The sequence below is a fragment of the Lepidochelys olivacea genome (assembly GCF_965140295.1).
Source record: "Lepidochelys olivacea isolate rLepOli2 genome assembly, chromosome: 4".
Classification (NCBI taxonomy): Eukaryota; Metazoa; Chordata; order Testudines; family Cheloniidae; genus Lepidochelys; species Lepidochelys olivacea.
Genome location: NC_140414.1, coordinates 130179522 through 130194007, shown reverse-complemented (window position 1 = coordinate 130194007; position 14486 = coordinate 130179522). Strand labels below are relative to the sequence as shown.

General features: G+C 41.4%; 1 protein-coding gene across 6 annotated transcripts in view; it reads right to left on the bottom strand.

Annotated features, from left to right (window-relative positions):
* Nucleotides 1-3768: 3768 nt before the first annotated feature.
* The window catches only part of ZFYVE28 (zinc finger FYVE-type containing 28), a 308906-nt gene continuing 298188 nt past the window's right edge, over nucleotides 3769-14486 (bottom strand). For 5 of the 6 annotated variants that reach the window (XM_084625713.1, XM_084625715.1, XM_084625716.1 and 2 more), the window contains 2 exons: nucleotides 6478-6581; nucleotides 4022-4816 (listed from right to left, as the gene is read on the bottom strand). In XM_084625713.1, coding sequence (XP_084481839.1) covers nucleotides 4685-4816; nucleotides 6478-6581 — 236 coding nt within the window. In that variant the 3' untranslated portion in view covers nucleotides 4022-4684. Of the gene's footprint in view, nucleotides 4817-6477; nucleotides 6582-14486 lie in introns of all 6 variants that reach the window. The other variant, XM_084625714.1, reaches the window with a different exon arrangement.

Sequence of the window (14486 nt, the reverse complement as noted above, 5' to 3'; positions counted from 1 at the left end):
GATCTCTTATGGTTCATAAAAACAAGTGGTGAAATGAATGGCTGAAATTGTTCAGGCCTACTTATCGGAGAATAGGCTGCTTCCTGTACAGAAGCAACTGGGTGCAGATTCCAATAATACTGATGATTAAGGGTAATATTATCTTCACATTTTAACCCTAATGAGAACAGACCTGTGGTTAAAAACAGCCAAACAACAAACCTCTTATCTTTTGTATCCTTTTTAAAAGACAAGAGAAACTCCTATCACAGTGTTAATACTAGTTAATGTAAAATAGAGTGTTCTCAGTGATAAAATATTTAGTAACAGTTAACACACGGGATCTGAGATACCAGCCTTGCCTTCTCTCTTATTCTAGGAATAAGGAAATAGTGCTGCATTTTAGACACCTTGGTGTGGCAATTGTTGGTATATGGTTTTTTTTAAGTGGTGACAATGCTAACAGGCCAACCAGATGGTCTAGAATTTGCATCATGCACTAACATGCATGGGAAAATTCAGAATCATCCAGCACCTCTGAGTTTGGCAGGTGCACTATACAGAAGCAATAGGAAAGGAAGCTCCTTGAAGCACTTTGTAACATTGCCTCTGGTTGTATGAACTGTAGTATTAATGAGCTCCAGTGGAGGTTGCATCCTACTCTGCCCAGTTTCTATGCAGAAGAAACTGAGAGAAGTGTATGGTGGGAAGGGAAAATAAATCAGTGAAAATGGAAGAGACTGGACGATTCAGTGCTCAAAGGATTCCCCAGGGAGGAAATTCCTCATCATACAAAATATATTTCAGCAAAACATTACCAGCAAGGTACAGCATTCATTCCTATCTACAAATACATATCTGACCCTGGAGCATAACCCGTCATAATTACAAATAAAGATGTTTAAGCAATAATTTTAATGAAGCAGAAAGCATAAAAGTCTCTCTGATTGCCTGCAATGGAATGGAGAGCTGCAGCCCTGGCACGTGGTAAAGAGATGATATCAAAGGATTGCCAAGGTAACCGAGGATGCAGACACAGCATCTTACAGTTTGTTTAATCTGACAGCGAGTTCAGCTGGGGACAAGATACTGAGAGTGCGGCTGTTTTCCTCCAGCTCAAGGGGAAGATTGCGGTGGAATTGTATTTGACTCTTCCCCCCACCAAAATCTCCCACTCAGGCCATTGTTATATCCTCCTTCAATGTTCTTCTCTCTCTCTCTACCCCTGTCTGTTTAGACAACATGCAGACACAGTCATCTTCCTTGCCCATCCATTTGATCTCTCCCTCTTCATGGGTCTGTAGTGAGGCCTGTTTAATGTTTTTAAAGTGTTTTGAGGTTCTTGGCTAATAGGCTCTCTCTGAAGTCAAAGTATAGTTTTTATTCCTATTTCTTTCATGACAAGAGGGAGCCCTTGATACCCCACCACACTTTACCAACTGTATGAGAGTGATCAGGAAGCAAAGACTCATTAATATAAACATGGAGAGATGATTATTTTATAATTTTTCTTTGGCTTCCTCAGAAACCAGCCTTGTTACGTATATACTCCGCTTGTTAGGAGATCCCTGACCATGTGAATTACGGCCATCAAAGGTAATGCTGCTTTTGTTCACTTCCAGTCTCTCCCGTGACCCCTTTGAAAGGAGCTGGCAAATAAGGAATAGAATCATGGTTGTGGGAAAAAACCCAAGACTGCCCCGTTTCCTGTTCTAGACAGATTGTGAACCATTGTGGATGCCACGGACATGCTCTTTTAGGACCAAATTCTGCCTTCAGTTTTACGTAACTTCCACTAAAGTCATTAGGAACATTATTTGGCCCTAAATATTCTGTACACTAACCCCACTGAAACTATGATGTTACCCACAGATACAAAAATTAGTTGTTACTGTTAGCATCTCCGTTCAACTTTTACTACTATTATAGTACTAAGAAGCTGTGGTTACATGGCCACAACATGCTTTTATCGAGTAAAAGGGCCATCCAAAGATAGTTTTTCAGATTATTTGAAACCTGTTTCACAGGATGTATTACACTCCCACAACTTTCACAACTGACATGTTGTGCTGTTCGCTGTGTCAGGCATATGTATAAAGAACACTTCCGGTAAATCCAGGGAAGATTATTCTTACTGTAGATTTTAGTCATTCATAGAATGGATTCTTCTTTAAATCTGACACAGTCTGACCCAGTATATCCAATTTGCAAAGCAGTCATTGCACATAAGGACATAACGTACAACACATTCTCAAAGGATGAAATTCATCCCTGTGTAGAACACCAGCACAAGGGCCTATGCATCATTTAAGCCCTGAATGTTAAAAAGGCCTTTCACTTTCCCTCTGCAAAGGGAAAAATTGCTTCCTAAAAGTTTAAACCTTTTGTTTCTCCTGTGTAACCTATAAACTAGGTACAGTGTGAATGGATTGAGACCGATTTCTTTGACAGGATGTCAACTGTCACTGTGTGTAAACAGACCAATAAATGAAACAGCAATCCAGCACATGGAAGTAGAAAGTCTTGACGTTTTAATTATTTGAAGAGATTACAAGACGAAAGTCTTCCTTGAGGCAAATGCATTTTAGTATTGATATAGTCATTGTGCTTTTCAGTAAGAGAAATAGGAGTTTGTATTTACATAAGAAACTATAGTGTCTGAGATCCTTAAATATCATATTTATGGAAATGATTCTGAATTACAGCATTTACAAAATAAAAACAAGCTTGAATAAATAATATTCAGCCCATTAAATGAGATTTTTTTCACAGAAGCAACTTTTGTGCATATTTATTTCACAATTGAAGTTGGTTGCATTTTATTTTTTTCATCCTATAAAAGAAGCATTAGATTTGTTGTTTCTCAAAAAATAAAACTGCAATAATCATTGCAATGTGAAGCCTGAGATTTAAGCCTGAATAAGTATCACTGCTTGTACCATACGACCCACCTCACATCTAAGCTATCCACCCTGAGCCAGCTAAACTCTGGTGAATGATGACACTCCAATTTGAGGATTATGTGAAAGAGACTTTGCAAAAAACATATATATAAATAAAGTGAGAACATACCACAGCTGAATTTACCCACAGCTAGCTTCATAAGGCTTGTGCATTTCACATAAACTAGTGAAGCTGTTTAATCTGATTTATATGGCAGCAATTTCAACAAGCTGTATACCCTTATATGGCTCATTTGCATTGGATAAAAAAATCACAAAGCAAAGGGAATGTACACACATACACACAAACAAATACTGACTAGATTTTCTTTGTCATTTTAAATGAGGACCCTTCTTGAGCAAAAAGGTGCAAACAACTTTTTTATCTTCTCTCCGTTAGCTTGAAACACTGTGTGATACTGCAAGTCACCAAATGGGATACCACAAAAAGCTCTTGCTATAATTTCCTCTCTAACCACAGCATGCTGCATTGTTCTTTTAATGTGGCTAACTCAAAGCATGTCCAAACACCTTTGAAAATCCAGTACTCACACAGCTCTTTGTGCAAGATCATTGCATGAATCTATGTGAATTTTTTTCCAATCCAAGGAGAACCAAAATCTATCTGTGGTGCTTAAAATAAATGTAAATGTCTTCTGGGGTGGTAGCAGGGTGATCTAAAAGTAAGAGTATGAAATATTTTATAAAAATTATTCAGCCAACTATGGACGATAAGAAACTTCAGATGCTAGGCCAATATTTCAGACCTTTTGAATAAAAATATACAGTATTGTTTAATGTTCGCCTTTAGAAAATCATTTTAAAAATTTAAAAAACACAGCTTGGGATAAGTTCTGTAACATGTGACATTTATAGTGCTTAACTTTTCCAAAAATATGTGGTTTTTTCTAACAGCAATTCATTAATTTGTTGAATATCTCCTCTGGAGCTGTTTTTTAGTTAGTATTTCATTATTGATATTGCAAACCAAAGTCTTTCTCACATGTTATATTTTTATTACCAGGAATTGGTCTGAACTATGCTGCATGTAAACAACTTCAAACATCACAAATTATATAGAATTAAATTAAAATATGTAAGAATTAATTTTTAGAAGACACTGAATTGTTGCTGTGATGAATAAATGAAAGGCAACAGAAATATTCTGCTCTGGAAACTTCAGTTCTTCCTATTTGGTTCAAAGAGAATTTTGCCTACATGAATACTGAATGTAAGTTTGAAATATTTTGCCTCAATTAATGTTAGCTCAGGTAGCTTATATCCAGCAATGGAAAAGCTAAATAGCAATCGGCGGGAAAGAGCTGATCTTCACATTCAGAAGCATCCCAGAACAGGAGTGAATGCAGAAGTGTCGTAGGTTTGGAAATGATTTGCTGTGATGAGTAAGTTAGAATCAACCACCTACTCTGTTCTTAATTTGTAAAATAAGCAGCAACATTTGTTCAATTCTCTGAGCCCTATTTCTTTCCACGCAGTGTGCTTTATTCTGCATATGGCATTGTAACATTAACATTAGAAATTTATGGAAGACTGTACTGTAGCCTAACAGCTACAGACGCGTCATGCTTCCCTTTAGCAGCTTAATAAAATACAATAAAAACTGCCTGTACAAAATTTATAGTAATGGATGACAAAGCCTACATGCCCACACAAGGTCCTTCTTTCAAGTTAATTCTTGGCTTAGATCAAATGTAATATCAGTCCATATAAGACTCCAATAGGTACATCACTAGTTTATTATGTCAGATACCAGCTTTGTCACTGTAGAAAGGAGTGACATGGAACATGTAACAGTGAGTGCAGACACGGACAGGCTTCATCTGACCATAGCGAGGTAATGGAGCAGAGTGGGAGGAACAGCGAGAGCAGAAGATCTGAAAAATACAAGAGAGATTGATTCCACTTACTGTTTTTTTTTTATTTGACATGACTAAATCTGTTTTCTTAAAAAGGAAGGAACAGAAAATTGTGTGCATGACCCTTTTATGTGAGGTGTTGGAACTAGGAAGCAACACTGTCATAGGCCCTTTAAGAGGGATGAGGCCAGTGCACTGTGACTAGTCAGCTGACCTCCGAGTTGGGCTTAAGAGAAGGCACCTGGGTCTTCCTGGGGGAGGGACTCTGGGTGAGTCAGGCCTGAACTGAGAGTCAGCCAGGAAGGGGACAGAGAGAGCAGACACGGAGGTCTCATTGCCTGAGCAAAAAGCAGTGGAGAGCAGAAAGCTCTGTAGGCGCTCTCCAGGAAGAGAGACGGGATGGAAGCCAGGAGGCCTGGGTAGTGTGAGAAGCAGACTTTGGAGCAAGAGGAAGGCCCAGGGGTGCACTCCTGAGGCCACTATCCCGTAATGGGGCAGGGAGCCAGAAAAGACGCAGGAGGGATGTGAGTCTTTTATGAAGCCCAGGTGGGTGGACAAGGTTTGCATTATTCCTGCTTTTGAACTCAAGTAGAGGGCGCCAGGGGTACACCTGAGAGTCTTCCAGTCTGAAGAATGATTGAGACTGATCAAGAGCCAAGCATCACAGAAGGTGCTTGTGCCAGGACCTTTGAAGTCCATTTTGGGATTTTAGATGTCCATATTAATAAACTGTCCTGTGACACGGCTGTTATTAGCCTACATGTATTCTTGAGGAATCCTGAGAAGGGGAAACTGAGGGTGGGGCGTTCTCAAGGCCACTCCGTGCCATGAAGAAGCAGTCTGAGATGGCAACTCTACGACAAACACCTTGTAGTGTATTTTAGCTAAAAGCCTTCATCGGGCAGGGACCACAATAAACTGTACCTTGACCCTGCATAGCGTCTCTTATGTGTGTACTCCTTACTCACGTGAACAGTGCTATTAAAGTCAATGGGACTCCTTGCATAAGTGAGACTATGGTGGATTGGACTCTTGAAGCATTATTTAAATTGCAACTTAAGTGTAACATTGTAAGAAAGGACTAACCGCATGTTTCCTTGGAAACACCCATTCTCTATCTCATCTCTTTTTCTCCTGTGCACTTACAAGAAAGAGAAAGTGCAGAAGGGATTGGAGACTCACTACTGTTCAGTGCGCAGGACCTCAGTGTGACTAACGCTTAACCTTCCCACTCACACTTGCTGAGCAGCTCATACACTTTGTACACAATGCTGTATGCAACGTAAACACATGCAAAAGCAAGGACACAGAGTGCCCAAAGCTGGAACATTTGCCATTCCCACACTGCAGGCTGCTGGAAATTGTTAAAGCTTCGAGGCAATATTTTAAAAAAACCTAGTATTGAGTCTGAGTGCCCAACCTGAGACACCTTAAAAGGGCCTGATTTTGAGAGGATGATTGCTCCTGACTTTCACAAAATCATGCCCTTTTAATGTGTCAAATTGGGCTCCCACAAATATAGGCACCCAAAATCACAAGTCCCTTAAAAAAATCTTGGGCTCAAGGGTTTTATGATGCAGAGGGCATGGTTGCCTCTGCACTGTGAATTTCTGGGGTTTGCATGAATTTGCTCTTCTTTTCAGCAGACAGCATATCAGTTGTTTTTACTGAGTCATTACCTTGCCACAGCTCCTGCAATGATGTTTCCTGCGAATTACTGTGAAAGGCGCTTTGCATGCAGTGCAGTAGCTACAGACTTCATCTGGTACCCATTCAGGAGGATCTATCAAAAACACAACAACACGGAGCATATATCACACTAGAACAAAAATAACCACGTGATACTTGGGGGCCTCCAGGGAACAGGAGGAATAAGATATTAAATGTATATAACAATAGCAGCTTTCTGACTAGTATCTCAAAGTGCTCTACAAACATCCATTTGATGTTTGATTTAATTGGGGATTGGTCCTGCTTTGAGCGGGGGGTTGGACTAGATGACCTCCTGAGGTCCCTTCTAACCCTGATATTCTATGATTCTATGATTTAGGCTGAGAAAAGGCTAATAGAGGGGTCACTTTTCCCACCACTAAAATACAGCCACCTCTGGGGTACAGCAGGGTAGTCAATTAACAGAATATGGAACCACTACGTAGCTGTTTAACTCAGGAAATAAAGAGTATCCTGTGAAACTGAAAATGATAGAAAAAGTATAAAAGGCAGTGTTAGGATATAGATTTTCAGGCCTGTCTGCAAAGGCCTGTACTTTAAGAATTTAGGTGTATTCTTATCACTTGGCTAGTTCTAGAGGTATAAAAGAAAGAATCAAAATCACTGTCTGCTGGTGTAAGGGCCTTCTCTTACTGTGACAGTTTGAGGCCCTTGTCTTAGGCTAAGGCCTTCGGCTAAGCAGCAGAGGCAGCCATAAGCTAGGAAGCGAACGGTCACATCCTCACATTCCAAACTAGTCACATTGAAATAAGGTGCTGTTGGGCTGTTAGGCACTATCAGAACAGGATTGTATTCCTATCACCTCCAGAGAAAGGGAAGTGCCTAGAAAATGTAAAAGGAAACTTAGTTTGATAGCATCCTGTCTGGCAAGAACTCACTTATCAATAACTGGGATGTGAAATCCTCACTTCTGTATTGTCTTGTCATTATAGTTCCCACTTTGCTATCGTTTGTCTGTATAATCTCTGTCTGGTTCTGTGATTGTTCCTGTCTGCTGTATAATTAATTTTGCTGGGTGTAAACTAATTAAGGTGGTGGGATATAATTGGTTACATAATCATGTTACAATATGTTAGGATTGGTTAGTTAAATTTCAGGAAAATGATGGGTTAAGGTATAGCTAAGCAGAACTCAAGTTTTACTATATAATCTGTAGTCAATGAGGAAGTGAGTGGGCGTGGGTGGGAGGGGATGGGTGTGTGGGTGGGGGAGATGGGAACAGGGAATGGGGGTGCGGAAATTGGAATCATGTTTTACTAAAGGGGGAAAGGGGACCAGGGAATGGGGGTAAGGAAATTGGAATAATGTTTGGCTAAGGGTAGGAATGGGAACAGGGACACAGGTGTAAGGCTCTGTGGTGTCAGAGCTGGGAAGGAGGATACTAAGGAAGGAAACTGGAATCATGCTTGCTGGAAGTTCACCCCAATAAACATTGAATTGTTTGCACCTTTGGACTTCGGGTATTGTTGCTCTCTGTTCATGTGAGAAGGACCAGGGAAGTAAGTGGGTGAAGGAATAAGCCCCTTAACAGGCAGGAATGTTAAATACAGAGATGGAACCATAAGTATTTTTCGGCAATGTAACCGTGAGAAGAAGCCTAGAGTACAGCTTTGTATTCACTAGCCTGTCAAGACTTCACTACAGACAAGGCAACCCACTTTTTCCTCAATTTGGTTAACCCCCTCCTCACCCCCACATCTCTCCAGATAATCAACTAAGGGCCTGATCCTTCTTTCCTTGCTTAAGCCCTCAGAAACACTCTCATTGCTCTGAGTGGAAGTTTGCCTGTACAAAGACCACAGTATCAGAAGCACCAGTCAATCCAAACATTGAGTTTAAATAGAGCCTTTACCTTTCTAAAGATCATGGGAGGCAGGTGGACCCCCCTTTGGGGAAGCTAGGCCCCACCCCTTCTGCCCACGGCCCTGCTCCCTCCCATGAGGTTCCCCCCCACCCCCGCCCCACACTGCCGGAGAAACCTCGAGCTAGCTGGAACGCCGAGCCCCCCTCAACTGTGGGAGGAGTCCCGGGCAATCTCCCAGCCACATCACACCTCTCCTCCCGAGACCCCAAGCCACCCAGGGAAAGAGATTTTTATATGAGCCATGCAGGTTCCAGGGTAGCTAAGGTGGTGGTATTTGCTACTCAGCTTCCCAGGTTCATCAGTAATCTCTCTGGAGTCCAGGGAGATTACTGATGAACCTGGGAAGCTGAGTAGCAAACAATGCCTCCTCAGCAACCCCAGAACCTGCATGGCACATATTAATAAGCAAAAACTTCCCCCGTGCAAACCACCAAAACCTGCAACTTGGTATCCGATGGCGGCAGCTGCGCCATGGGAGGCTTAGCTTCCCCTGGCCTATTATACCCAGAGCCTATCCTAAGGTAACACCTTTGATCCCTAACTCAAACACCTCAATTCAATCAGAGAGCAACATTAAGGGTACAGCCAATGTTAACAGAGAAAGAATTTTAAAGTATTCCTTAACAATATTGCCCTTGTTTTTCTTTCAATAACTTCTGTAATCTTCCACAAAAGCAAAGCAGTGAAGTGAGCTGCCCCTTGAAAAGCAAAACACATGAGGCTCACTTCTGCTCACCTGCTTCTGCTAGTGGCAAGCTGACATCACCCTGGAGAGCCTGGAATTATGGGTGTCAACGTGATGTAGACCATTGCTTAATTAAGTTAATAAAAATCTAATCAAGGGCAAGTTAAGTGCTGCCCAGGAAAGAATCTCTGGACATAATGAAAGGTAAACTCCTGGAAATATTTACACAAATTCCCAAGTCTAGATCTGTCGGTTATTAGAGTGTGCAGGGCATATGTCTGTTGCTTTATCAGCAGAAAAGAGACAAGGTCCCTTCCTCAGGGAACATAGTATCAACCAGAGATAAACATATGATACATTTAATACACAGGTCAAATGGCAAGTGAGTTGGAGGTAGGGTCAGCAAGGAAGAACAATGGTGGGAGACTTAATTAAATGAATGAAAAGGTCAAATCCCAACATAGTCTTCTGTGAAATATTATTTTAATTTCATGTAAAATTTACCAAATTAAAGCAATGCATGTTAAATTAAAAATAAACCATACGCACAATTCAATCAATAAAATATTTTAACAAGCAGGTTAACGAAATTAGAAAAAACTATGAGCACAACTTCAAAATTCAAAAAGCTTTCTATTTTTCTGAGTTCCCATACTTTGAAATGCACAACTAGGTATATTTTGGGAACTAAACTAGTAGAGAAAGGAATGTTTCATTTTTAATTATTCAAAATGTGAAGGATTGATTGGACAAAGGACATGCTTTTAGGGGGAATACTCTAAAAACAAAATGAAATTGTAAAGGTAGAATCATTTAAGTAGTAGGCCTAAAGAACTCGGGAAAGAAAAAAAGTAACTAAATTGCCAAAAAGCAAGTTCCTAAAAGAGAATAAATGGAATAAATACCTCCAATAAAGAAGTAGTGGAATGAATATACCCTGATTTCATAAGCATACCAATATCTTATAACCAGAGGTGAAAGTAAGCCGGTGCGGGGGCTCCAGGAGCTATTTAAAGGGCCGGGGCTCCAGCTGCCTCTGCCGCCCAGGTCCTTTAAATAGCCGCTGGAGCTGCGCTGTTTCTCCAGGGCTCTGGCAGCTAATTAAAGGACCAGGGCAGTAGAAGCAGTGGAGCCCCGGGCCCTTTAAATAGCCCCAGGAGCCCTGGGCTGCTGCTGCTACTGGCGGGGGTGGGGAAGGGGAGGAGGAAAAAGAGGGGCACTTACCTTACAGGGTGGGCTGGGGCTGGCTCTGACCCCCTCAGCTCCGCCCCTTCCGGGGGCCAGAGCTGGCCCCAGCGTACCGGTAAGTCAGTCGACTTACTTTCACCCCTGCTTATAACCCAGAGTTAATGGCTACACAAGAATTTTACTTGTGTAAAATTGTGCCAGATTAACTTCACTGCAAATTAGGTGGTATTTACCTTTGTTCCCTCCTTGACATGTATAATGACAATATTACTTGGAAAATTATATGCCTCATTGGTACTCAAGATATAGAAGGAGTGTATATATATTATTACTTGATATACTCTCTATATATTACTTTTCAAAATTAAATATAGTAATTCTCTGTTCCCCAAAAGTGACTTCATGCATCTTATCGTTGGCTTACTCATCGTTCTTCTTATCACAGTACAGTATATTGTGAGCTAACCTAAAGGGTACTCCCTTTCCTAACCAGTGACCCAGCAAATGCTAAAACAGTTCAAGTGCAGCTGTGAATTTAGCCCTGTGGCGTATCGATTCTGGCTTTTACTTCCCACCCTACATGCACCAATCCAATATCAGCTGCACTTCAACATATCCCTGAAATAACACTTAGCACATATAGAACATGTTCAAATGCTGTGCAAACATAACTAATTAATCCTCAGTCACACTTTCCCTGTAAAGGTTGGTAAATCAGTCAGTTTGTGGATGTTAAAAATCAACAAGAAATAAATTATTTGCTCAGGACCACAGCGGTGGACCAGATTAAAAGTTGAGACTCATGGTTTCCAATCCTGTGTTCATTCCTGCAGAAGAATTTGTGGCTGAAAAATCTTCCTATGGGGTGCAAAAGCACAGGCTTAACTTTGAGACAAGTAGGCACTTTCTTAAAGGTAAGCATGTGCTTAAGTGCTGTGCTGAATTGCAGACAAAGTGCTCAACACTTTGCATTGAGCCTTTAAAGATTTAGCCATATTTTAAACCAGGCAGGCACCAAGGACAATACAATTTACAACCAGGATCCCTCTCCAAGGATCTTCAGCCCCCGTCTCACACAGCCTTGGGAGCTGGCTTTTGGGAGTTACTGTATGTACTAAACATTGAGCTCTCTAGAAGAGATTTTTGAAAGATTGTTTAAGAGAGGTCTCATGAGAGGATAAAAATATAATATGATAGGAAGTACAGCAAGCTTTGTAAATTAAATTCCAAGCATTACTCTGAAGACACTGCTGAAAGCAGGGTGGTAACAATGCACCAGCACCAACAGGCTTTTATTTTATGGTCCTTCTCCTGAGCTGCACTGCTCCATTCGCTCTGCATGCAGCAGGAAATTGAAACGTACAATATATTTAATCTCTGAGGCACTGTCTACCAGTGCTTTAGAGATCTGCAAACAGAATAGAGAGAACACCTTGCTCTCAGCGCCAACTGGCCCATTGCTCTATTGTGCACAGGGGCCAAAGAAAATCTGCCGGAGAATAGATGACAGGCAGAGAAGGCCACAGCAGGAACATCAAGGAGGGGGAAAAGAAATAATAAGCATCGGGGGGGAGGGTGCTAAAATAAGAGGGAGAGAATATTAAATAAAGTGTTAAGAAAAAAGCAGAAGAAAGAAAAAATATTGAAAATGAATAAGAAGAGTGATTTTGGAGATAAAGGAGAATGAGTTAAAAAAAAAAAGAATCAAACTTGTTAACACAGCATGAGGGAAAACAGACAGTGAATGAAAGATAGGAACCTTACATGAATCCAGGATCTGGATGTTTAAGAAAAAACATCAAATACTACATGTCTTGTGACAAAGTGACAGGAGTTGGAGACACTGGAACAAAAAGGCATGTGATGTCCAATTCATTTCGATATGCAGCAAATCTGCTACACAGCTTTTTATGGTGATAAAACAAGGATAACATCTCCCTGAGTTACTCAGTTTGGACCTGGCTCCAGACTCCCCCTGACTTTGGAGGATTTGGATGTTGTGTTCTGCTTTGGGTCCATCTGTAGGAAAAAGTGAGCAGATTGGCCCTTGTATGCATAGAAAGGCTACATAATGAAGACTCAAAGTTTGAGGACAAATGCCAGTTTATTTAAGGGCAGCCTGCCTCTAGCTTGTCAAAAAGAAAAGGAGTACTTGTGGCACCTTAGAGACTAACCAATTTATTTGAGCATAAGCTTTGGTGAGCTACAGCTCACTTCATTGGATGCATAAAGTGGAAAATACAGTGAGGAGATTTATATACACACAGACCATGAAAAAATACACATTGTAAGGAGAGTGATCACTTCAGAGGAGCTATTACCAGCAGGAGAGTGGGGTGGGGGGAGAGAAAACCTTTTGAAGTGATAATCAAGGTGGGCCATTTCCAGCACATTTCCAGGAGTTAATAAGAACGTCTGGGGAACAGTGGGGGCGGGAGGTAGGAATAAACAAGGGGAAATAGTTTTACTTAGTATAATGACTCAACCACTCCCAGTCTCTATTCAAGCCTAAGTTAATTGTATCCAATTTGCAAATTAATTCCAATTCAGCAGTCTCTTGTTGGAGTCTGTTTTCAAAGTTTTTTTGTTGAAGGATAGTCACTTTGAGATCAGAAATGGAGTGACCAGAGAGACTGAAGTGTTCTCCAACTGGTTTATGAATGTTATAATTCTTGACATCTGATTTGCGTCCATTTATTCTTTTACGTAGAGACTGTCCAGTCTGACCAATGTACATGGCAGAGGGGCATTGCTGGCACATGATGGCATATATCACATTGGTAGATGTGCAGGTGAACGAGCCTCTGATCGTGTGGCTGATGTGATTAAGCCCAATGATAGTGTCCCCTGAATAGATATGTGGACACAGTTGGCAATGGGCTTTGTTGCAAGGATAGGTTCCTGGGTTAGTGTTCTGTTGTGTGGTGTGTGGTTGCTGGTGAGTATTTGCTTCAGGTTGGGGGGCTGTCTGTAGGCAAGGACTGGCCTGTCTCCCAAGATTTGTGAGAGTGATGGGTCGTCCTTCAGGATAGGTTGTAGATCCTTGATAATGCGTTGGAGAGGTTTTAGTTGGGGGCTGAAGGTGACGGCTAGTGGCGTTCTGTTATTCTCTTTGTTGGGCCTGTCTTGTAGTAGGTGACTTCTGGGTACTCTTCTGGCTCTGTCAATCTGTTTTTTCATTTCAGCAGGTGGGTATTGTAGTTGTAAGAAGCTCTACGATACAACCGCATTTGCTCCAACCCCTCAGACAGAAACAAACACCTACAAGATCTCTATCAAGCATTCTTACAACTCCAATACCCACCCACTGTTCCTCAGACATTCTTATTAACTCCTGGAAATGTGCTGGAAATGGCCCACCTTGATTATCACTTCAAAAGGTTTTCTCTCCCCACACCCCACTCTCCTGCTGGTAATAGCTCCTCTGAAGTGATCACTCTCCTTACAATGTGTATTTTTTCATGGTCTGTGTGTATATAAATCTCCTCACTGTATTTTCCACTTTATGCATCCAATGAAGTGAGCTGTAGCTCACGAAAGCTTATGCTCAAATAAATTGGTTAGTCTCTAAGGTGCCACAAGTACTCCTTTTCTTTTTGCGAATATAGACTAACACGGCTGCTACTCTGAAACCTAGCTTGTCAAAGGGATTTATGCTCATGTTGTGTTCTGACAAACAGGAGCTTGGGTTCAGTTTCCTGTCCTGGTCTCTCACTTGTGAGAATGTTGCTGAAACAAAACATCCAGTCCCTGGAGGTAAGAAGGACCTCATATCACAGCAGTGACTGCTCTGGCCAACGAATAATGCCGACCTGTTCCAGAAAGGCTGAGTCCACTCAGCTGGGAAGAGTGGGATGTGATGCAGGAAACTGGGAGAGTAGGAAAATTGGGAGATTGTTAGGGCTCCAACCATGCTAGCTCTAGTCTAGTGGATTTCTTCCCAGTACAATGACAAGACTATCTCTTTAGCACTAAGTACTAAGCACATGGCAAGACACACATTGTGGCTGAACTGTCCAGAGAAGGTAGTCCACACTGAACCTTGTTTGCTGGTTTGGATATTCAGAGACAACCATTAACCCAGAGCTCCTACGGAAACTCTCTGCTGGACCTGTGTGCGTCAGATTTCACCAAGCACAATTGAGAAGAGAGAGAGAGAGAGAGAGAGCAACCCACATATAACCCTGGTTATCTTCTACCAAGATAACCTTAAAAGTTCT